The following is a 25,484-nucleotide window of genomic DNA, read 5'->3' on the forward strand; positions in this document are numbered from 1 at the left end:
TCAAAATCACCAGTTTTTGAATAGAAAGCTGGAAGTGTCCAGCTGAGATTTAAATTTTCATGCACTCATGGGCAGGGGGCAGACTAGGATCAGAGGAGCAGGAATTTTGTGGGAGGGATCACAAGTTGAGATAAGGTCTCCAACCCCAGGGCACTCGTATTCAAAACTCTGAAACAGGAGAAGGAGACAGCTGTGGGCTTTAGAAAAGGATCACAGCATGCAGTTGCTGGCAGGACTTCACAGGGCATAAGGAGTGAAAAGGGGAATAGAACACATAGGGACAGAGAGATTTTCAGCACAGACAATAGGAATTGCTAATGAAGAACAACAGAACTAAATGAATGATTAAGAACTCCAGTTCTTTTATTGGTGAGTTTGACATCTGATTAAGGAATACATACATTTGAAGCTTGATACCCAGTAGTTCTTGTATACAAAACATGGCAATACATCAGCAAATTCACAGTGTCAAAACACAGTGCAGTTTGAATGCTCCAGGCTTTCAAGTGCAGTAGATTCGCTGGGAGGAACAGTGGGGTGGAGGACAGTGCAGGATACCCAGAATCTGACTCCACCAGTTCAAAATAACCAGATAATTTCCCCATGTGCTTGCTACAGAAACAGATTTCTCCATGGCGATTCACTGAATGGCTATACTGCTGCTTTACGGTGCTCCCACGAGCTTATTTTCTACTCCTTAGAGGAATACAGCTAACTACAGCTCTCATGAGGAACTACAGAGCAGCCCCCGGGAGACTTAGTGGTTAATTTAGATGCTTCTGGGGAGCGTGAAATCTCCCTTCCCTTTGCTGTCCCTCCCTGACTACCCGCTGTCAGTTAGCAGGTGGTATTCACCCCAGACTCACAGACCAGTTTGACAGTAAACAGGAAATTGTGTGTGCTGTCATACATAGCAGATACGCATACACAGCGGATTTTAATTTCATTTTGATCCAGGTGGACTTCTTGTGTTTTGCCATGAATCCATTGGGATAAAATCCTTCCCGCTCACTTAGCATCAGGTCCACCCAAGCAAAGTCCATTACATTCATAAATAAGTCCCTGAGAATTCTCAGTAAGGGATCTGTTTGGGTGGACAAGCACATGATCTGCCTGCACATATCTGCTATTGACACACGTGGATTTCAAACACTTGAAATGCTTTTCACTTACTTTAACAGATATAATATACTTAAACATATTTTGTACGGAGAATTCATTCACATATCAAGCCCTAGTTGCTCCTAAAATCTGAATTATTTGGAAAAAAAAATACAGCCTTTCCTTCCTTCTCTGGTTCAAACTCTAGCTGAACTGCACCTAACTTGAGAATAAATACCATTGACTTAATGGAAAACCTTTTTTCATCAGTATTGTATAGTCGTAGTTATATACACATCCATAACCTACAAAGTCCTTATTCAAAATTGTCAATATGATAACATAGTAAAGATGATGGTTCTGCATTTGGGAGAACTGTGCAGACTGAAGTTTGCTACTATATTAATACAGCATAGGCAAATGCTGTAATTAGAAAATAAAGGCAAACAGATAAATTGTTAATAGTTTTGTGCACCATTCAGGCTTCTTCTCCAATAAAACAATTCTTTAGGGAAGTGATAACGTCTTCATATGTGACCGCGGGACTACTATAAAACGCTAAACACCCATCCCCACAGGTGTGATACTTGGTAATTGCATGGCTATATTTGCAAGTTGCTCTATTTTCTACAGTTTTATTCTAATTTTATCACTATTTCTAATGAATTTTACTGTTTCCAGGAGAACACCAGTTAGTTTTTTCTTAATATCAGGATATACATTATTTTTAGGTGAGAATCATTCACATGCTGAATTAGAATGCAGAACACAAATGAAAGACAATAGCACAATGCTTTTAATGTAAAAAAAAAAAAAAAAAAAAAAAAAAGGGGGGGGAAAGTAATCAGGTGATGTATTAATTTAACGTATTGTTTTAATCTCTTCTGGAAAAACATTTCTGTGTTGGCATAGGGCATCAGAGAAAAAGAATGAACTCAACTTGGCACCTGTCAGAAACAAGATATTTCTATTCTGGTTTGATACCATTATAGGTTCTGTTTGAAGGTAGATGATTTCCAGCATGAAACACAAAACAAAACAGGCACAACTTCTAATTAGAGCAAACACACAAACCAATTCAGAGTACCCAGATGAAGAAGGTTGGGATTGAGGAGGCACAACTTTTGCAGAACAAGCAGAGAGGTCGAAAACTCATTTAGAGCCTTGTTCTAGATAATTCTGTATGTCTCATTTTCAGATAGATCTAAATAGAAGAGAAAGAATACTCAAGAAGGAAAATCATGTTACCTATTTGTAATTCTCCATGACCTGTCCTCAGGGACATTACCAACTGAACTGCTTGGAAGCAACCACGAGAAACCTTGTTGCTGCTAGGTTCCCGTCTGCCTGAAAGGACAGCAGTGCATCAAAGCAGGGTAACATGTTGCTTTGTTCTAGCAAACACCAGGAGGCATGGGGCATAAGCCCAGGATCTCCAGTCCACGTAGAGAGCCTAGGAATGACAGTCAGTCAAAGAGAATGTAATAACGCAGAAACAACAATGGCCTGATGGCAACACTGAGCACTAGACCTACAGCTTTCCTGTCTGCCATGTTCTTCTTGGAAGAGCAACCTCAAGAATAGATTTTCTCTGGCTGCTCACACTGCTGTTGAATCATCCCAGCAAGGTCAAGACATCGCAAAATTCGCCATTTCTCAGCAGCCAGCTCTTCCTTGGATACCTGTCCCAGCAGTTTTTTGGCAAAGAGGTTCTGATCCTGCATGAAAAGGCCCACAGCAGACCTTGGGGCTTGAGGGAAGTTCTCCAGGCAACCACTGGTGAAACAGAAATTGATTTTCTTTTCACGTCTCATTCCTGGTCCTCTTTCTTCAATCCAAGTCAGAGGCCTAATATGGAGAAACAGTGGAACAAAAGATTATTTATGAAGAAATTGAATCAACAGTTCTACTTTAAACATGTTTTGCAGTACTTACAGAAAATGCCCTAATAAATGCACCTTTTTAAAATTTCAGTCACTGCACGTTCATTTAGGACGTTCTGAACAACAAGCCTTGCGGCTGCTTACTGACAGAGCTGAACACCATGTTACAGCCTAAACTCTGCCACTGCTGCATGCCGCTGCTTTCAGCACACCACCTGAACTCTCTTCAGCTTCTTCTCTATGCACAACGAAGCCAGACAGGTTTAACCACCTTGAGAGGAATTGAGAAGTTTAATCCATTTATTCAATTGAGGATTTGGATGAAAAGTGCAGTTAAACATCTAAACACTTTGTGAGTGATTTAATCACAGCTAAACTTGCAAGGCCTCAATGTTTAGTCATTCCTCCAGCAAGAATAAACTGTCAGTAAGATACATAATCATGACAGATTTAAACTACTGTAGGGAAAGAAAAAAAAAGATCCAAACCACAATCTACAAAAAATGCATAAAGGAAGATCCCCACAGGACTAATAAATGCAAATCTCTCGTGTTTCAGGAAGTCCTAAGGCTGCAGGCTACGAGGGTGCCTGAGGACTGCATCACTCTGTGGTTTTTATGCTCTCATTCTCCTTCCCTGAGACGTCTCCTGCTGACCACAGCCAGAGACAGGCCACTGGGGTGGCTGATTTTGCTCTGACACAACAGAGCTGCATTTTTTCTTATGACAGCAAATATCCAAGGAGGGTTTAGACTACCATTGTGTGAAGCTGCTTTATCTCAGGTCGGCTGGTGTGAAGAAACCACTGGGCAGATACAGGCAAAGACCTCTCCCACATAACAGTGGGGAGTACATAGGATGATCCAAACCAGGCAATATCAGTATGGGGTTGCATCCCTGGGGTGATCTAGAGCAGATGCACATCAACAACCAGATTCAAACTTATGCTGTCTTCCACTCTAGCTTGAGGGAGCCACTGAACCAGAAGCACAATCACATAAGTTAGGCAAAATTAAAAAAAAAAAAAAGAAAAGAAAAAGATAGAAATGGCTGATTTAGATCTGTGAGCAGGAAATGTTGGTTTTACTAATAGATTTATCCACTTTTGTGATTGGGTTTTTAGTTATGTTCCCAAAGAGATGCTCCACTTGATTGCTAACTAAAACACGTTGTTTTTTATTTTATTTTTTATTTTTATTTATTTATTATATTATTATAATATAATATTTATTATATTTATTTATTTTTATTTAACAACTTCTACATTAAAATTTGCCCTTTTTTATCATTATAAAGACACACATGCTGCAACTCTGCATGCTATTTAAGCAATTATGTTGCTTAAGAACCAGGTTTGCATTTCATATCAGAAAATTATTTTTTAATAGGGCTGATGTTTTTTATTAGGTAATTTAGCCACTTCCATTTAAAATCTTCATCAGAGCACTATCAGGTAACACAAGTAATTAGTTATTTAGTAGCATTAGTAGTTTTATTTGAAAATAACAAACCCAGTATTTTTGGTAGCTAGAGAAAGCCATAACTGATTTGGTTGGACAGTTAAGAAAGAAAAGGAGAGTTAAACTGAACACTGAGAAACAACTTTTACACTGACTTCAAAAGGAAGCACTACCTATTATGAAAAAGAAAACAAAACCACACTGATTATCTTATAGAGTCGTTTTGTCTTTCCAGATTTTAGGCCACCACAGTTTACACAGCCACATTTTCCTAGGATTAGAAGATATTTCATCTTTTCTGACTCTGTTGCCTGAAATGATAAGTAACCATGCTGCTTGAGCTGTGCTAGCTGAAAAAACAAAACCAAGAAAATATTCTTTGTACCTACCTGCAGAAGAATTAACCTGGTTTCATGCCTGAAAGCATTCTGGATCTATTCAATATTTCAAGCAACAATTGATACAGGAAGTGTGTTTTACATGTTTTTTTTTTTTGGATATTCAGGCTGAAGGTATTTTTTTTAGACTTCACAAGCTTCATTCTCAATAAAATTTCAAGCAGTTATTGCAGTACAATTGCAATCAGTACAATTATTCAAGCAGTATGTGTTCAGAAAATGTCTTCTGTTTCTTTTAAACATCCTGTTTCATGTGTTGAAAGCACCAGTAATCTTTATTTACTAAGCAATCAACGAGGGCTGCCTTACCTCAGATGAGAACTAGACCTTATTTCTGGCTAACATCAGAGCAGATGTTGCACAGATCATTATCGTTCCAGCTTGCACTAAAACGCTGACATTTATTGAATCCAGGCTCTATAATAGTAGGACAGGAACTGCAGTCCCAAACCAACTGTACTGTCAGTTGAGGTCTGCCTTTTCCTGGATTGCTGAACATTTTACCACAGAAAGGCTGTCAGCTCAACTGCCTTGGAAACACAAAAGAGGCAGAGGTCATCTCTCAGATAACTGAGCTTGGGATGTTAATACACATCTCCAAAATCCACCTGAGACAGATTAGCAGCCAGTGCAGGCTATGCAGCAGGGACATGCTATAGCCTTTGCACAAATCCCTGCTCAAACAAGCAGAACATAGGCTGCTGTGCTCTGCACCTGCTGCTTTTTCTAAGGCAGAAAGTGGGCTGAATTAACCTGATTTCTCAAGGATAGTGTATTTATGTCTTTCAAATACAGGAAATTTATGTCTTCCAAATTTCAGGAAAGCTGCAGAGGTTTCCCATCCTTTAAGCAAGATAGAACTTGAGCATGTGAGAGCTGTAAGTTCATAACTTCACTTGGAGAGTGGGCCAAATTCCCTGCTGTTGTCCGTTCACTGATGTCAGTGGGGGAAGGTCAGCAGGAAATACAGTGCAGAGACTGACAGGCATACTGGCACGCTATGTAGCTTTCCAGCCAGTGTTAAGTTATCCCGAAGCATAAAACAACTGTCACAGGGGTCATGAAAATGCTCATGGTGACAAAATACTTACTGACTGACCCACACGCAGAGTTAGCCGTGAGCTAAGAAAAGCAGCTGTCAGCTGTGTTGCAAAAAAAATAATAATCCAGAAACAGTTCCGTATCTAGTAAATATCATACATGGCAGTTAAGGACTACTTAGAGACAGGCCAGCCAAGGAAATGCTTAAACCATCCACTAGTTCCACCTGCTGGAAATAGTTCAAAATCTCACTCTACACTGAGCTTTACAGATACTCTCATTACTTCCAAAATGCTAAGAGGGTAAACATGGATGGTGTTAAGAGAGGACAGAACTCCATTCTACAGAAATTATTTTTTTATTTAGAGAGGAAGAAAGATCACTAAGACAAGATGCTTATCCCAAATATAAATTGAAACGGGCTTTGTAGGAGCTCAACAAAACCTGCAGTGAAACCAATGACCCAATTGAGCCTTGATTTTTCTCTGCCCAGATATATAGTTCTACAGATCATTATTTTTTTTAAACAAAAAACTTATTCAAAATTCTTCTAGCAGTCAGCATTCATATTTGTTTTGTTGTTGTTGTCTGTGTGATGGTATTTCTTGTGTTTTTAAGGTTTTGGTTCTACATACATGCAACAACAAAAAAGGTAATTCATTATGAACAACGGTAGGTCAGGATATTTTCTCATGTGGTCATCTTTTCCCTGGTTCTCTCTAATCCTCTCATTTGCCTATAGAAACAGAACACACTTTATGGAAAAACAGGAAAATGTGAGTGAAAAGAAAGGAACAAACTGTTCTATCGCCATTCCTACCCGCTAGGAAACATACAGAGACTGGTAAATTCTCTGTATCTTTTAAAGTCAGACAATTCTTACGTCGCAGCTCTAGCATGCTTCAGCCTTTTTCAACTTCAACTTACTTGAAAAGGAGATGACTTCCATGCAGATGGTCCACAATAAACAAAATGAAGAGTTTCCAGCAAAATTCAACAATATATTGTGCACTGAGTGGGTACTTAATTCTCAGTATGGCATGCTCATAAAATATTTTAAAACACACTTTTTAACAAGGTCACTAATAAAATGCTACTTTATAGCAAGGTTATTGTTAACATGTAATAAAACGGAGATCTAACTCAGTATTATAAACTGTAGTATCAGAAGAGTTTTCTGCAAGGAAGTCATACAGCTGGACAAAATTATAAGTAGTCCTGGCTGCTGGATTCTCACTCTCAAAGTCTGACAGACTGGTGAAACAAATGAAAAACAAACAAACAAGCACAAAACAAGATACGGAAAACAGACTGATGACCATTCAGGAAAAATCAATGTCAGTACTCCAAGATAGACACTACTCAAGAACTGACCTCTCTGTAGAATCAAAATACAGTGCTTAATGTCATTTTCTCTTAATCTTCAGCTAGTAGCACATAACTACAGCATTAAAGTGCTATAAGCTACATATTATGACTACTCCACTGGGTTTTCAAATAGTCATATATTTCCAACCTTTAAACAAGGGTTAGTGTTCAACATACATCTACAATGTGTATTATTAAAAAAATATATATATATCCTGCCTCTGAAAACCTTTTCTGGATGCAAGAAAAAGGCTTTTCAATCTAAGGCACAGGAAATGCATAAATGCATTATGAACCCATTCCCACATTCTGACATCAGGAAAGAACTTTTAAAACATTTTTGTGCTCTTCTTCTTGGTTGTGGCTCTTCTTTACCATGATTGCTACAGGAAATACTCTCAGGTCTCTTTTGTTTGTAACGCTCTAAAACCAGTATTAATATATTCTATTTCCACAAGAGAAAGGATGTAGACCTCCTACAGATGATACCCAAACAGGCTGGCTCATCTGCTGCTAAGACCATTACTCACTTCTTGTTTGCAGTCTGAAAATGGACAGTCATTCTAGAATAATTCTTATCCTTCTGCTCTTCTCTGGTGGCAGAGGTAACAGTGAGGTCTCCAAAGAGGTCAATCAGCCAAGTCAGTCGGGCAATTCCACTGAAAGCTGGGAACCCTGCTTTTGTTTCATCGAGGACACTGCCTGGTGCAATAGCAACAGAAAGACTTGAGAAATGGAAAATAATAATGAGCGCTGCACAGTAAAGGCTGAAGAAATTGCAGTATTGCAGGCTTAGAAAGCAGGGTGTGGAAAGGCCATCAATGGATGAACTGAGTTGCAAGTCAGCAAACATGACTGACCTTGGAATGGATTTGTTGGAGTGCTATGACAGAGAACACTGCACAAAGTACACATGCAATAAGCCTTAAAGATGTGCTGAGGACAGAAGGGTGTATGTGGATTCACACGTGAATATACAACAGAGAGAAAGAAATGCACGAAAATCTCTCCCATCTCTTCGATCACTAGTGTGGAAGGCTAAAAGTCTCCATTGGAAATGTGGACATGTCCTCAGAACTCATTTGGTATTAGAATGAGGGAGCTAGTTGATACCACCAAAGTACAGGAGAGGTGAAGAAAGGTACAGGCTTGCTTTCTTCACAAGTGGTAGTAGAAAGAGAGTAAAAAATAGGTCACAGAAGACAACTAGTAAGGAAAGTGTTTTCCAGACCCTTCTGTAATTTAAAGGAAATCTCAAGAGGTGATATTTGTGTGTCAAATCAATTTATAGGCAGACTGTCATCTGGAAGGGCTGGATCCCTGTGGTGCAAGCCAACAAGTCTGGCTGAACTTAAATTTCCACACAACTACTGACCTGTGAAATGTAACGTTCCCTTCACTAGGTCTTTCCCAGCCACCTCCTTTTTCAGCTGCTTGTATTCTTCAGTCAGAAGTTCAATATGCTCCACATGGAGGACTTTACCTGTCATTAACAAATAAACAAACAAATCAGGCCAGATTAAATAAGAACTTTCTGTATGAAACATATCTAAGCAGTAAAGGCTTCACTACCCACCAGTGGGAGCTCGCTTAAAAATGCTCTCACAAATGGCTTGCAAAATTTTGTTACGAGGAAAAGAAAATGCAGGCCCTACGTTGAGGCATCTGTTTGGGTTTGTGATTTTCAGGAGATAACGAATGCAGTGACTACAGTAACAGTATCCACTATGTTCAACAGAAACTCTGCGATGAAACCCAATATCCAATTAAAGCTGAAAAATCAGACTTCAAAGTAAAAGATGGGTGAATTCTTGTCCTCTTTTCCCTCATGCATCCCTTTCTGCATTCTTCTTCCCAGAGTAGTAGGAAAGAAGATGAAGCAAAAAAAAACATAGCTCAATACTTAGACCCAGATTGTAATAATATGATAAAAACTACCCTTCCACTGTAATTAATTGGGCTACTCTGGGAAAAAAATGCCATCTAATAAAAATTAAATCTGGATCTCATTCAGTATCTTTTTTTTTTTTTTTTTGTAGGTTTTCAGGGAGTCAATTTAAGCTGCTGAAAGTGGCTGCTGCTGCTTTAAGAGCAGAGGTATAAATTTTGTTCAATGGGAACCCATTTTGCTAGCAACAAGGCAGCAAGTTGGTGTCGGAATAAGGAAAGCACAAAGCAGAAATCCTATACCTTCAGTATTTTAGGACAAAAGTCACAAAGGATGTTTTTAAAAAGTGGTAATATAAACAGTGCAGCCTATCCAAATGATTTGCACTCTGATTCTGCCAGCACTGTTCTTTTTCTTGAGTCCGTTTACTGGCCTCAGCTGAACAGCTGAACTGCTGCTTCTCATCCATGGTACTGCAGGGATGGGGCCACAAGCTTTCTGCAGTCAAAAACATCTTGTCTGGGGACACATTTTCTTTCAAATTGAGATGTCTTGCTGGACTGCAAAAGCATAAGCACCTGTGTGCGACCAGTAAGTCACAAATACTAGAAGCTAGAGGAGCTGTTTCCAGCTTTATTTTCAGGGAAAAGACAGGGAAGTGCATTGTCCTAAGGCTATGTTTATTAAATGTCCTACTATCACTGTGACAGAACTTCTCTTTAATAGCACTATCTGTACCAGAAGCTGACCTTTAGTGAGGTTAAACACACCTTACCCTTAGCTTTGACTTCTGTGTCTTTATTTCCCCATTGGCACACATCTTAAATCCTAGGCTGACATCTCTGAGACAGGCATACACCCTTGCATACTGTAATTAATAGTAGACTGGAGGGTCCTGCCTTTGGGTTTGATGCCTTTAGTGCTATTCAGTAGGTAATGCTGTTTGCAGCACTGAGAGAAATTCCATTACCTTTTTGCTCAGCCATCTCCCAGAGCTCATGGGCTACCTTAGCAGACAAAGCCATGGGGTACTCAACAAGGACATGTTTCCCAGCTTCTAAAAACATTCTGAAAGGGACACAAGATCAGTCTTTAAAAAGTATACTGTCATAATCATTTCTCACCGTGCCAGCTGATTCTCATTGACATGAGCCAGCAGTGTGCGCCTGCAGCCCGGAAGGCCAACTGTGTGCTGGGCTGCATGAAAAAAGGGGTGGCCAGCAGGGAGAGGGAGGTGATTGTCCCCCTCTGCTCGGCTCTTGTGAGGCCCCACCTGCAGCACTGCGTCCAGGCCTGGGGCCCCCAGCACAGGAAGGACATGGAGCTCTGGGAGCGGGTCCAGAGGAGGGCACTGAGATGGTCAGAGGGCTGGAGCAGCTCCTGTGAGGAAAGGCTGAGGGAACTGGGCTTGTTTAGCCTGGAGAAGAGAAGGCTCCAGGGAGACCTCATTGTGGCCTTCAGTACTTGAAGGAAGCGTATAAACAGGAGGGGGAACGGCTGCTTACGAGGGTGGATAGTGATAGGACAAGGGGGAATGGTTTTAAAGTGAGACAGGGGAGGTTTAGGTTGGATATGAGGAGGAATTTTTTCACCCAGAGGGTGGTGAGGCACTGGAACAGGTTGCCCAAGGAGGCTGTGGATGCCCCATCCCTGCAGGCATTCAAGGCCAGGCTGGATGTGGCTCTGGGCAGCCTGTTCTAGTGGCTGGCAACATTGCCCACAGCAAGGGGGTTGAAACGAGATGATCTTTGAGGTCCTTTTCAACTCAGGTTATTATATGGTTCTATGAACCTGTTACACAGCTTATGTGGTACTTCAGGGAAGTCACAGTCATTACTTCAGGTTTCTGTCTCTACTCAGGTGTCCACATGCTCAACTGCAACAGCTTTACATTGACTCTTTATGCTCCTAAATTAATATGGAAGGTGGAGGCAAGGGAAAACAACAGAAAAAGCAATACAAAATACCTGATGGTTTCTTCATGGCTTTTGTTCTCTGTGCTGATAAAGGCTGCGTGAATCTCTTTGCTTCTTAGAGCATCTTCTAGGCTAATCTGCTTGGCCTCATTAATACTGCCAAAACTTCTCCTGTGTATTTTGCATAAATAAAACCAGAGCATAATTATTTCAGTCCTTTCTTCCCAATTGCATGTTCTGCAGCAGCACTTAGAAACTGTTGCTACGGACCACTGAGATAAACGAAGGCAGAGCAAAGGAAGTTTGTGATCCAGGAAGGGCAAAGTATTTACAGACAGAAGTGGAACACAAAAAAGAACAAAACAGATGGGTTCATTTGCAGGTGGTGATATCAGTATAGACACCATCCACCTGTTGAAACATATTTTCAGAAGCATCATATCAAAGGAGCAGTTTTATAAGAGTAATTTGAGGGAGGACAGTGTTCCTGCAGGAGAACTACACCCCAGTGTTGGTCAAAAGCACCTGAGTTGGCAGGACCACATGCAATGCAACGGACAAAACAAACACTTGGCTGTGATGGCTTGTGACCTGCAACACATGCACCATGCCAGCACTAAGGCAAAGGCTCTCTTGGCCAACACACTGAGCATGTCTCCACCCGAAAACAAAACATGCACCAACAGCAAATGCCCCTCACATTAGTAAATAGAGCATACAGCTTGGCTGTGTTATGGTAGATGACACTGGGGATGAGGATAGGCCATAATCAGGACTTGAAAAGAAAGGCAATGCTTGTGTGTGATTGGAATGCAAAGAGAAAGGCAGTACATATATACAAGCAAGCTGCCTGTGAACTGTGCATTTCAACAGAATTGTTTCTCAAAAGAAGTAGTGGAAATCCTATCTTTAGTATGGTTCCAGACTAGCTGCAGCCCTAGGCATCAGAGAACCAGGACTGCATTTGGCAGGGAGATAAACTGGATGACCTACTGAGTCCTTTCAGTCTCAAACAACCTGGCTACATGACTTAAATATAGCTGGAAAAAATACATTCACAGTCTGAGACCCACGCATGTACCCTGTAACTATTTAAAACCTTCACGCTTTATTGTTATGGAGCAGAGAGTCTAGCAGGAATACTAAGAAGGAAGTATACACATAATAGTCCCACTAAATTTCTGTTCCTCCAGTATGGCAAGAAAAAATAATATTGCTCTCTGAAAGCCTTACTGTAAGTACTAAATTATGGGAGTTTCTTTAAAGTTACAGTATCTGGTTTAAAAAAAAATAAGAACTTAATGATGAAATTGCAGTGTGAACAGCTTTACAACAAATATTTTCATAAAACTTCATCTTCAATACACTTTCAAAATTTGTAAACATTATGCTTTTTAAACATTTCTGAAAGTTTCATACAGACTTTAGTTCATTAGTATAAATATTGTACGTCTGTACATCCTGAACCTAAGAAGATTTAACCCAGACAGAACTGCATTTATCACACAAATTCTGTGGCGAGGTCTCTTTATTTTAAAGACAGTCACTTCTGCAAGGTATCTTGATAAGGTAGCTTATTTGTTCTCTCATGCAAAGCTTTCTGTACTCGTTTCCTAGCTGACACTCAGAATGACAGACACAGTTGCATTCATTTTCCCTTTACAGACAGCATTAAGAGAATTATAAAACTTCTGATATTCACTCCCTGTCCCTACCAAATTATAGTCCTCCATATTAAAAGGCACGTACACCAGAAGAAAACATTAAATACATACATTACACATTAAGAAGAAATGTCTAACCTGGATACAAATCCAAGGAGCTTCAGATGCTCTGAAGGGCTAGAAGGCATTGGATTCATCAAATCTCGAATCCGTGCTAACCCAGCAATTCCAACTCCAACCACTACAGTCCCAAACATTCTGTTAATCTGAGGAAAAAAGAAAAACACATTTTTTTTTCATTTAAAAGAGAGAGAAGCAGCTCTGGGGGGGATAGTTGGGAAGATGGATTATTCTTTAACTCTGCTTTCATAAAGCCAAACCTTATTCAGATGTCAGCAAGTAGCTAACAGAATTGTGATGCAATAGGCTACTGAGTTCACTCAAATCCCCTTGTAATGTGTTCAATTGGTTCATCACATCACAGAACTTGTCTTAAGACCTGTATTTAATAGCTAGCATATCACATCCCCATCACAGAGTCCTTCCTTTCCATGAATGGATGGCAGACTTTAAAAGTGAGACATTTTTCTATTTATATAATAGCTTTCTTTCTGGAAAGAAGCCAAAAGGTTCTGCAAATCCAGCAGAGTTTTATATAAAGCCAACTGACTTTCTGAGAGTATGCAATACAACCTGTCCTGGGCTGCCATACAGCCATTAACTGCACAGCAACACAGCCAAAATATTCTTAGACAGAAAGCAAAGAACGTTTATCTTGTCTTCCCTGATGTAACTGCTGGCATGTCCTACGCTGCCAAGATGCAACCAAACATGTGATAACTTGGTCAAGACGTTTGACATTTCCATGCATGAAGAAAGCTCTGTGATCTCTTCAATGACAAGCAGGCATGTCTTAGAAATTTATATCTCCCAAGTGCATATCCCTACCACAACAGCGTCACAGGGAGGATGAGCAGGGCAGTACTTTCACTGGCCAGTCCAGTGGTGATGAACTCTTTGTATTCTGATTTGCCATTGATGTGTTGAAGCTGAAGTCAATTAGCATAACCTTACAAACCTCAAACGAGAACTGTTCATCTACCACAAGGACAAGAAATGCTTTGTAAAGTAATTCTAAAGTTTATGGGAAAAAAATAGCTTTAAAACAATCCAAGTCAGCCTCTCCATTTTTATTTATCTATTTATTTATTTTTTATTGTTTGGGTTTGTTTTTTTTCCTGTTAATTTCATCCAACTACAGCTGCCCTTCAGACCCTGCTTCTTCTTTTCTGGTGTCCCTCCCTCCACTGCCCTGTGTAGCCCTCTGCCATTTCACTATTCATCTCCAAAAAACACATGGCTTCAGCTCCTCTACACCCTCCCATCAGAAAGCTCTAGGTAGCAGTAATATCCACCATGGCCATCTTTGAAGCTCTTCCTTGGATTCACTCTTGTATTCAATACACTTCTTTGCACCATGGAACACGAAACTGGACAAAGCTCTGCAGCTGTAGCCATGTCCTTCCTAATGCAGTCCAGGACACTGCTGACCTTTGCAAGAAGAGGACAATACGGACTGAGGTTCAGCTTGTCCACCACCTTCTGCAAGGTACTTTCTGGTGTTCCAACCAGGAACTGGTGTACAGGGTTATTCCATTCTAGGCACAGCTCTCTACACTTGCCTTTACTGAAATTCATATTCCTGTGCCATTTCTTCAGCATGCCCAGACCCCTCTAACAAGCGGCTCTTTTTACGGGTGTACCAATCACTCCCCAGAGTTTGATTTTACTCATAGAACGGCTGAAGCTGCACTCAATCCATCATCCAGGTGGTTAGTAATGATAGTAAATACTATTGTCCATGATATCCCTTGAGGGATGTCACTAATTATCTGTGCAAATTTGATGGCTATTGCTTGAACTTTATGTCACAGATCACAAATATCTGAGCTAGTTTTCCACACACCATACAGCTCACATACATACTCAGTCCACACCTCACCAATTTGGTCATAAGAATACTACAGAAGATCACACCAAAGGCCTTGCTAAAGTCAAACTTAAAAAACTATTCACCATTTTCTTCTTGTCAACAGCACCAGCCATCTCATCACAGAAGGTGACTGGATTGGTCAGGCACTATTTGCCTTCAGTAAATCCAGTAGTGGATCTACTGGATACATACTACACGCATACAAACATCTTGTACCTTACATGCTTGCATGTCTTCCAGGAGGATTCACTCCACTGCCTTCCCAGTCACCAGGGTGAGGGTAATCAAGCCTGCAGCTCCCATGATACTCACTCTTTCCTACCCTGAAAACAAGGCAAACACTTGCCTTTTTGCCTCATAGTAACATCAGATGTCAGGGGTTGCTGTATGTTCAATGAGCAAGAGAGCTACTGTCCATCTCTGCTGTGGGTAATGATATACTATCATAGACTGTTAGTCGGTTCTGAAACCTGGGAGGCCTGAGAACAGACTGGTGAAAGCCAAGGCATAAAAGGCACTAAACACTTTCAATTTTCACTTGCCTCTGGCCCAATGGAACAGTAGGCCCACATTTAGTCTTGATGCCACAGAAGCCCTTCCTGTGCTAGTTTAAGCACCAGCTGAGCTTTGCCTTCCCAGCTCCATCACTGTAATCCTGGTGCTGTCTCTGTGTCTCTCCTAGAAAGTATCTGCCTCCATGTACTTTCTTTGTGTATCTGAGGTCAGTCAGATGTTCCTGCTGATCCACACCAGCTGAATCATGAGAACAGCTTTCCCATATAGTGAGAACAGCCTTTTCCCGTAGCTTGAGTGGATACAAACTGAAGGACGAGATGCCTGCATACACGTAAGCTCAAGAAGAGAATGCAGAGTCTGTGAAAACTCACTGCTAAACAATGATAAGAAAGAATAGACGCCCTGTTGTTGAAGATAGGACAGTGAAAGAGATGACTCAGCTCAACACAACACCAATATGAGCTGCTTCGGGCTACCTCCCTTAAAAGGTTGGAAGTTCACAGCAAGGTAAGCTACTAGCCTTCATCCACTGACTACCAGAGACCCCCCCCACATTTTTAAGACACTCGCTCAAGAGGGTGGGACAACATGTTAATGATTTCTTGAAATTCTGGCCCGTTTTCTCGGAATGTAATGAATACGTGTACATTATGTCTTTAAATATGTACCTACTGCTTGTCTTGTTTGTGTGAGCTAGGAGATAACACCCTCGCACCCAGTGCCGTAATAAACATACCTACTTTATAACCTTACGTGGGTTATAGAGTTTGATTCCACACGTCACAGCATTCTGTCACATTCGATTTGCTATACACCGGAGTACTTGTGCTCTCTGCCCTCCAAGACTGCCTCCCATGAGATCTTGTCAAGCACATCCATAAATATCCAAAAAAACCTCTTCTGAAACCAATGGTTGTCATTCTTTAAATTCTGATTCATAAGGGACTCCAGTATAGACCAGGACCAAGTCAATGGAGGCTTAGAAGTGGACCTGCTGGAGAACAGTAAATCAAGGCCTTATTTTAAGTTCAGATATTTTCTAGGTTATGGGAGTTTTAAGCTGTTACTATTTGCCTACTGCCCTTAGTGGGACTAATGGTTGCATGGCAGACAAATTCCCCTGAACTCCTACAGCCACCCTGTTTCCAAGAACTGCTGTATCTGTTGGTGTGATGCTAACTCCAGTTTCATCTAAGTAAAGAAGATGAGGGAGTTGTCTTCTTTCTACCACCACAAATAAAGAACACTTCACCAAACACCAATGTTTTTGCATCTCCTTTGAAGAGCTCTCCTGCTTTCATCTGAGGAACAACTTCTGACCTCCCAGAAAGTGAAATTTAAGAGAGACCAGATGATTTCAACCAAAGAACAAAAGCTGTTACTAAGCAACCTGCTGCCACGGCAACTAGCTGCGAGGCATAGTTAGCAGGCTCCCAAGGTTTTCCAGGCTAATACAGTATTCACACAGAGACAGCTACTACACGCACACTGCAGAGCTTTGCTTATGTGCACAGCCAAGAGAAAAATCACGGTGTCTGCACCCCTGCTGACGCTTTGTATTACCCACATAGCGTATCTGGAAACTGCTTAGCGAGAAAGGTAAATTGGATGTTTTGTTTTCACCTTCCGAAGCAGAATAAGGAATATTCACCTAGGAGCCCAGATGAATATATAAAAATTTACTCATTATTTCAATCTTTTATGCTAGGATAACAATTACAGTTACTTTTCAATTACAAAGCTGATGAAAGAGGAAGCCCAAACCATAAACTGCTGTGCCTGCCTTTCATGCCTTCTTCTTAAAACCTGTGATCTCAGTTAAAGGCTACTTAATCTTGGCTCTTGCAGTACTGGGAAAAAAAAAAAAAAAAAGTAGTGATACAACAGTACATCAGCCAGCACCCAAGGGTCCAGCACCCAGGAGACCAGCATGACACAAAAGTTAACCTGAGAACAGCATCTAGCTGAAGAGGCTCATTTATGCCACACAGATGTATCATAACCCCATCACCCTCCTGCTCTCTGTTGAGTTTTCTGTGCTTGTGCTGCTTGTTTCTTCCACTGGATATCTGTAAACAGCTCTGCAGCAAAATGTATTTTCTATGCATTCTTAGGAAATTCAGTAGTAAAAGGAATATTCAGCAACAGAACTGGCAATAGAGCATGTCCGAAAGGATTGGTCACACAGCAAATGCATTCCTCCCTGGTGCAATCACAGCAGGACTTCAGCCTTTACATCCCAAAAAACTTTCTAGAGCTCACACAGGTAAGCTTTACCTCCATTTAGTGCCACATCACTAAGGCCATGCAAAACCAGAGCGCAGGCACGATTGAAAAAACAGACCTTAATTATCACCCTGCTCATGAAATATTTTTCATGCCATATCTACACACTACAGGATTGTAACAGGTACCTTCTCTTATCACACACCAAGTGTTTCAATAAAGCTTCACACATTTCCTGCAGTTTTCAAAGTCTCATTCCCACAAGTACAAATGAGTGACTCGCATTAGAAATCAAAATATTTTGCAATCAATTTCACCTGCAGCAGCACTATCACCAATAACACTGATGTGAGAAGCCTTCCTGGAGCAATTCCAATCCAGTCTTTCTAAGTGTGCTACTTCAAATGACTGCTGCTCTACTGCTACACATACCAAGAGAAGCAAAAACCTGGCATACCAGTACATAAACTGAATATGCTGCCATGAAGGTTAGCAAAACTTTGCTTATTCAACAACTGAAACATTTGATTCCCACAGTTATTGAATGATAATTGTTAGTTTCTCCAGTGTCCCCTTCTGTAGAAGTCACATCCTTGCTTACATTTAATCTCTCTCTCTCCAGAGCTAGAGTCCTTACATGTCGTCACTTACTCCTACCACTTAAAAACGCAGAATGCAACCACCAGCAGTAGATAGAATTATTATGCATCATCATACATACAGTGGCCTGGTGACTGTATTCTGCTACTGCTAAGTGAAACAGGGAGAGGAGGAATTCCTACATTCAGATGGCCAGCAACTGGGGAGACCGGGATGCAGGGGCAGTTACCTGACTGATTGAGCATCCGAGCCCTGCCACCAGAGGGATGCACTGGTAGACCACATCCTGCTCAACCAGAGAAGGCAGCAGGATGAGGCTGCTGATGTTCATACAAGTGCCCTAAGCGCCTGTGATCTATAGGGCCAGCCACATACATGTCCATATATGGTGTATGTTTGTGCTCCGTGAATGTGCTGACTGGGAATACATTTTCATCCATACTACTGGTTGGATTTGAGAGCATGGAGCTGCAGCAGCCTCACCTCTCCCAGACTTTCAGATCCAGCCCAATATATTCCCCTAATATAACCCAGATTTGTTTGAGGAAGTTCCCTAGAGTTTATTTTGCAGCAGACTTGTGGATTAGACAGATAATGTTTTCTCTATTATGGCAGTAAAGTCTAGAGAAGGGGTTGTGGCACCTTTCTCAGCAAAGATTTTTTAGGGGAACACCAGACAGCGGGAATCACTGTAAAAATGGCAAGTTGAAACACTGAGGATCCTTCCAGAGCTACATCTCTTATTTCAAACACCCAGAGTCCTGAAGATGCTGTACTTGAGATGTTGGTTACAGTTTACTGCTGGAACCACCACATTTTACTCTCATACTGCAAGACACATCTGTCTGGAGCAGAAAAAGCAGAAGTTGAACAGTATGGCTTTTGTTGGTGTAGTTTAGAAAAGAGAAGAACAAATACTCCCATTTAGTACGCTTATTAAAAGCATAAATACCTTTTGTTCTAGAGGGGACTACTTAAACACTTCAGTCTTTGCATGCACTGAAGCCTAAGCTTCGTAAATACAAAGTATATACAAAGAGTATATACAAATTAGAAGTAAACCTGGCATGGGTCTCTTCCATCAGTCCTAACTAAAGACAGAACTTGAGACAAAAAAAGGAGAAACAGAATGGGGATGAAGAAAGTAATGTTTGAACACTAACATCCTAGAGCAGCAGTTTGTGGTTTTGCTCTGCCTTTGCTGCAACCCTGAGATAATACCCTTCTGCAAGAAAGAGATTATCAAGAAGGCAACGCCTACCACTCTACCACTATTACTTCTCTTCTAGAACACAAACAGAAAATGAGAGCCAAAGATAAGTAACGCCAAAAACCTGACAGACCCATTTACCCTCCTTCACCATCCATCCACATGTTTCAGAAGAAAACAACAGCATCTAGTAGTTTCAAAGTTGTCCTTGAGCTGCTTATAACAGTTTCACCAACCCTCCCCAAGCATTTGTCCTTTGCTAGCACCCCTTTTTTGGCTAGCACATCTCAGTCCACAACTTCCTGGCAGGCGCACAGAGCCCGGTAGGTGAGTTAAAACTTCAAGGCACCGACTCTCACAGAGGTTTACCATCAGACAACAGTCTCTCACCCTGACTGGCCCTACTACACCTTGGCATAGCCAGAGTAAGCTTCTCTTCCTGGCTTTTAAATGCAAACATCTGCATGCTTTTACAATTACAGGCAGGTTTACTTGTCCAGGCTTTCTGATGAAATTCTGTTTTTCCAGCCGGCTTCCAAAGCTGCAGTTGATATAGTTAGATTGAGATCTAGCCAGCCATTCATTGTGTTACAGGTGCCCAACCACCTTCACTAAAAAGTGAAAGTTAACAATAAATGACGACTTATAACCAATATACTATCTCCAGCATTAGTAAGTGGAAAAGTTTTACTAAAACATACTTGTTGCAGCCTAACTCCACCAACTCCAGAGTCCACAGCTGCCCTGACTCACATCCCAGAAAGGCTGCGCTCCACGTCCTCCATACAGGCAGTAAAAACTTTTCATAAAACTCATAAAATTGTGAGAGGTACTGTGAGAAGCTGAAGATCTGTCTTTAATACATCACATCTTCCACCATGTGGAAGACTGAATCAGAAGTGCTGTGAAATGCCTGCATGAGCATGAATGATCATCTTGTTCTGTTGCTTTTCTCCATCCCTAGTGAGCCTTTGTGTTCAGATTTGGTCAAAAGAGTCAGAAGAGGAAAAAAAAACAAAGCAAGTAACACTTTTGAGGCAGAGTCCCAAAGACAGACATAGAAAGAAACCAAGTCCTTCTTGGCCTGGCTTGTTTTGTTTGAAAATCTGCCCTGGGATACAGAGATACTGTATTATTTCAGTGAGGGGGTGGAGGGAATAATGGTGATTTGTGGGGCCAGTTTTAATGGTGGTCCTTGCCTAGTGTACATGCTTTGCAAGAGACAACTGATTTCTACAGGTGACAGCAGATGGCCAAGCTCCTTTTGAATATATCTGCACTGCTAGCACTGAAACTGGCCAGGAAAGAACTGAGCTCACCTTTCAGCACTCCAAAAAAAAGATAAGTGGAAGAAATGAAGGGATCCAGTTTTGATTTAATAAAAAAATATATTATTCAAAAAAGCTCCTGAAATTTCCAGGCAATACTCTGGAGAGAATTAGAGTCTTGTGAAACTCCTGGGTGGGTGAATAAGCAATCCCACATAAGAGCTATTCGTTAACCAAAAGGCTGTGGTTAATTAGTACATGAGTAAAGGAAAGAGCCACAAACAATCTCAAAGAAATTACTTTGGGCTTTAGCGTGCTTTAACAATATTTGAATGTGAATTTATACATGGTTATTGAAGAAGAAAAGAATGATTTAATAGACAAGTGTCAATTTCTTTAAAGTCCAAATTTAGATGAGGATTCAGAAGAACGAGCTGTAGTATGGAGCTATCAGCAATTCACAGATCCTGTTTTTTCCATGGGATCAAGCAATATTTTTGCTACAGCTCAAGTCTGTGAACAGAACACAGCCTTGAGAAAACAGGCCTGGGTAAATTCTAACTCACATAAAATACATGACGCTAGTGAATGATCTCCTTTTCTTCAAAATGCATTCTCTAACCCTTGTCTGCTTAACACCTGTGCAGGCACTAAATTCATATGCATTCCCTGGTTTCCAAGCAGAACCAGAATAAAGCCACCAGGATCTCTGCACAGCTAAGCAGCTGTGGAGCCACAGGAAAGCTCAATTTCCAGGCTGTGTTCTCACTTTCTCCCAGAAGTTCCCTTTGTGACCTAAAGCAAGAAAATCAGATCCTTTTCCCTATCAGTCCTCCCAAAGCAAAGGAAATCTCTCTCTACTGCAAAGCATCTCTGGGCCTTCTGATGATAAATGTAATGCAATAAGTAGGTATTACTACAACCTGTGCTCTTCCCCTTTGCTGTAGGAAAGCCCACACAGATTAGACATCTAAAAAAGGTGGGCATAACCACATTTTGTGTTCAAATATCTATTTAAAACAATACAATATAAAGTACAACAAACATTTCATATTTCTTTTTTCTTGCTGTTAAATTCAACTGAAGCCCTAGCCCTACAAGTAATTAATTATATGCATGCTTAGCTTTAATTTTGACTAATCCCACTGATAAATGAGAATACTTATAGAATTACATTAGGAAATAAGAGATTTCACTGTAACGTTAGTGGGCACAAGAAGAAAGCACATATCCAGCCACAAGTATGTTCTTTTAATATCTTTATGAACTCAACCCAAAAGATGACACCTATCTTCCGGTCCACAGAAGGTCACTGCATTCCAGCTCTGTGAAAGGCTGGCCTATTTTGAGAATTGCCCCCACCCAAAAATAAATAAATAGATAAAAAAACAGACAGACAGACAGACAGACAGAGATAAATAAAATACAGCGCTCCTGCTAGAAGCTACCTGCAGTCACCACAAAGATACTGCTTGCCATGGCTGATGAAACCTTCTGTGTCCATCATAAGCATTTCAGCTCATAACACCAGGGGCCTGCCCGATGCTCTCTTCAGAGTAAACAACATCCACATTATCTGAAGCTGGTCAGAAAACTGTAGTTGGTCAGACAAATTAATTTTTTTGCTGACTTCCTCTTCTCCTAAGCCGGAAAAATGTTTAAGTTGTCTAAAATAAATTGACACTGATTGAAAGTTTATTACTAGATTAAAATAACTTTGAAAGTAGATAATATGAAATAGTAATAATATAAAAATAATTTATACAATGGCTAGTGTCTCCACCATTTTATGTCTACCCCTTTTCAACAGGGCCTGAAAAATGCAGTCAAAGCTCTCAATTCCCATTAAATTTTGGAAAGCTACCAATGACAGCAATTGCTTCATTGTAGGGAAAAAAACAGCTCTTGAATTAGGAGCAAGAACCAAGGTTACTCAAATTCCCCATACTTTTACACCCAATATTTTTCATGCTATTGACCATCATAGAAATCAAGAATTGCCACTACCCAGCCACTAAGCTCTTTTCACATGAACAGTCAGTCTTCAATTTTGTCTTTTAGCAGTCAAGCAGTCTTCACATGCTACTCCTCTTAAGAATACCCCAAGAAACTGAAAAAAATATTTATCAGCCACTAGAGGGAGTGCTTGGTATCATACCAATTAAAAAAAAAAGTTAATTAAAACATTTTATATAAAGACTACAGGAACTCTTTAAAGTACTTTTCCAAAGTACTTCAACTTTCCAGAAAATCTTATGTAGTTTTAGGAAAGATGATGCTTTGTGTTTAACTAGACACATTTCAAAAGTGAATTCTTCATCTCTCCCAACTTCTAGGTCTAACCCTTCAAACCCTGAGATGTCTAAAATGAGAGAGGCAGTTTTATATAACGAGTAGCTGAATTACTCAGAAGTTCTAGTTTTCATGTCCAGTCAGATAGCTTTAGCATCTCTAGACCTGAACATGTGCTAACCCAAAGCTTGAGGCTACTAAAAAAAAAAAAACGAAGCACAAAATGGTCTCAACTTACAGCTGTGTACTCACAGATTCACCATCACCAGAATCACTGCCTAGTCTCAAAGGGACCTAAAAACAGCCATCAGCAAAAGAGAAGATTCCAACTCAATCTCCTCCAACTACTACTAATACTCAAAAAACATCAAAAGAGAAATGAGTACATACCTTAACACACAGGTCAGGTACCCCCGTTCATTGAGCAGGAAAATATGCGTAATGAATACAAAACCCACTAAAACTGATAACCTGACTTGATGGTTGGGTCCATGCAGTAACATCTGCTGAAGAAGGATACAACTTGGATTGTGCCAGTATTCTAGAAGCACTGTAGGTTCAACATACTCCATTAAGTCTTGCTGAATAGTGACCGCTGAGGTTGCTGGCAGCATCTACAAAACTCGTGACCTTATCCAAAATCTCAGTACGTCTATATCTAAAATTGGTGAGTTGGCTTAAAAAATGCTTTAGTTTTCCCAATCTGCCTTCAAAGGTGTTCAGTGCTGTTAGCGAAGCTAATGGCCTTCTCAGAAGAATATTTTAGAAACACAACCTACCCAAAAACCTAATCCAAAAATATCTACTAGATGTGCACCAGTAATTTATTCTAACCACTGTGGTTCAAAAGCTGGATAATACCTTGTTGATGGCAGGATTGGTGCATTTGCCTAGCTTTGCAGTAACTTAAGCGAACTCCCACAGAGGTTCAGGTGCCAACAATACTAAAGTCACTATAAGCAGGCAATGTACCTTGTAAGAGAGGCAGAAAAAGAACTCAATCATGGAAGCAAGGGATTTCCAAAATGAATACTTCTAAAACTTAAATACAAATATCTTTCTCTTTCTCAGATTTTACTTAAATATACACACTTCATTTTTTTGCAGTACTTTGGTGAAAAGATTTAACATAAGAACTCCATTTTCTCCTACATGTTGATTTCTGTAACTGCACCATTCCTGTAAGTAGCCAAAGAGATCACTAAGTTCTGAAAAATAGAAAGTGGCTGTACTGAACAGTTACCATCCTAAGCTACCAATGGTAGCATAAAAGATACTCTGTAATGTACCACCAATCCTGTTCATTACCTTTTTCAGCCTCACAGCTTTAAAATAATTCAGTCTAAATGCATTCATTTCTCATTATTTTGAAGTTCTGGTGAGAACTGTACAAGATTAATTTCTGTTATTTAAGCCATATGCATCTCAGGCACGATTGTGGTATCTCCACAAAATGGGTTTCAGACAAATTATCTCGTGTTTTGATCATTAGAAAAGGAAGATATAAGGCATCCTACCTGAGCATCATAAGCACACTCACTACATATAGGTATTTGTAAGTTGTCACTGTTTTACACATTCCTTCAAAAGATACCAGGTCAAATTCACGTAGATAAAGAAAGTAAAGGAGCCTCTGCAGTTAAGAATATGTAAGCCATAACTGTTTGCAACGGCAGAACTCTGAGTCCACTTAGATCCCCTTGCTTTGGATTTGATCCAAAGAAAAAGAATGATAGTGTGGCCAGACAATGGCTCGTGAGCCAGATTTGCAGGTCGCAAGCCATTTGGCTGTACCTGCATTCAGGCTGGGTGGTTTTTCCCAGTGACTATATCAATTTTATTCCAAAGTCTGCAATAAATGAAGCATATTCCAAGAAGGCACATAAATGTCTAAGGTCATGTAGGGGCTGGCAAAGATAATTATGAGCACACTGTAAAAGAAAGTACTTTGAACTTCCATTTATTCTCCCCGCACTGATGATGAGCCTCTTGATGAACAATGTTGTCTCTGTCAGCATGTCAGTATGAACCCACAGGTGAAAGCTAAAAGCTGAAGACTCCTTTAGTAACTGTTTAACCAAAAAAAGCTTAATGGTTACTTCTCCTAGGTTATCAGTACCTTCATGCTCCTTTAGGAGTTCACCAGCATCCTGCACAGGAGGCCTTCACCTCCCGTATTTTAAAAACAGGAATATTTTGTTTCTGGTATTGTGGGCCATTTAAGCTGGGAAACTACCGGTCAGCTGATGTGGATGGTAGTAAACCAGACCAGCACTTTCTCTGAAAAGTGTTCTCTCAACTGAGTAAATGAATGGAAGAAAACTGTCATCTGGCATTTAGGAAAAATAAAGTGAGCCTTCAAAATTGAGCCTCCTTTGTGTAGCCAGCAGGGAATAAAGACAGTTCTCCATTTCTGCCTCCTTGGGAAGGCAGCATCTTTCCTGGTGGAGTCTAAGAGAAAAACCAGGATCAGAGCAGCCAGAGAAGTATCTTCTCACATTCCCTGCTCAAAGCACAAGAGATCTATAGTTCTTCTTACCCTGTGACAGAAGGCCATGACATCCAGTCAATCTAAGTCTATTTTAAAAGATCAGCTTGACATTTTTATGGTTCTTCTGTGTTTTATTTGCATCAATATTGCAAATATCATTAGAGCAGGC

At 40.4% G+C, this 25,484-nt stretch overlaps 1 protein-coding gene and 1 long non-coding RNA gene across 5 annotated transcripts in view; one reads left to right on the forward strand and one right to left on the reverse strand.

Moving 5' to 3' along the window:
* Nucleotides 1–358: 358 nt before the first annotated feature.
* The window catches only part of BLVRA (biliverdin reductase A), a 31,964-nt gene continuing 6,838 nt past the window's right edge, over nucleotides 359–25,484 (reverse strand). For 3 of the 4 annotated variants that reach the window (XM_090142191.1, XM_090142190.1, XM_031599378.2), the window contains 6 exons: nucleotides 12,858–12,985; nucleotides 11,107–11,226; nucleotides 10,110–10,207; nucleotides 8,627–8,734; nucleotides 7,782–7,953; nucleotides 359–2,949 (listed from right to left, as the gene is read on the reverse strand). In XM_090142191.1, coding sequence (XP_089998317.1) covers nucleotides 2,676–2,949; nucleotides 7,782–7,953; nucleotides 8,627–8,734; nucleotides 10,110–10,207; nucleotides 11,107–11,226; nucleotides 12,858–12,976 — 891 coding nt within the window. In that variant the 5' untranslated portion in view covers nucleotides 12,977–12,985 and the 3' untranslated portion in view covers nucleotides 359–2,675. Of the gene's footprint in view, nucleotides 2,950–7,781; nucleotides 7,954–8,626; nucleotides 8,735–10,109; nucleotides 10,208–11,106; nucleotides 11,227–12,857; nucleotides 12,986–21,980; nucleotides 22,095–25,484 lie in introns of those variants that run through there. The other variant, XM_090142192.1, reaches the window with a different exon arrangement.
* On the forward strand, nucleotides 14,810–20,614 carry LOC149917356 (uncharacterized). Its single transcript, XR_016467420.1, has 3 exons — nucleotides 14,810–16,827; nucleotides 17,343–17,494; nucleotides 20,504–20,614. It is a non-coding gene; the product is annotated as an uncharacterized LOC149917356 (long non-coding RNA).

Source organism: Phasianus colchicus, chromosome 6, assembly GCF_987193195.1.
Source record: "Phasianus colchicus chromosome 6, bPhaCol1.hap1.1, whole genome shotgun sequence".
NCBI lineage: Eukaryota > Metazoa > Chordata > Aves > Galliformes > Phasianidae > Phasianus > Phasianus colchicus.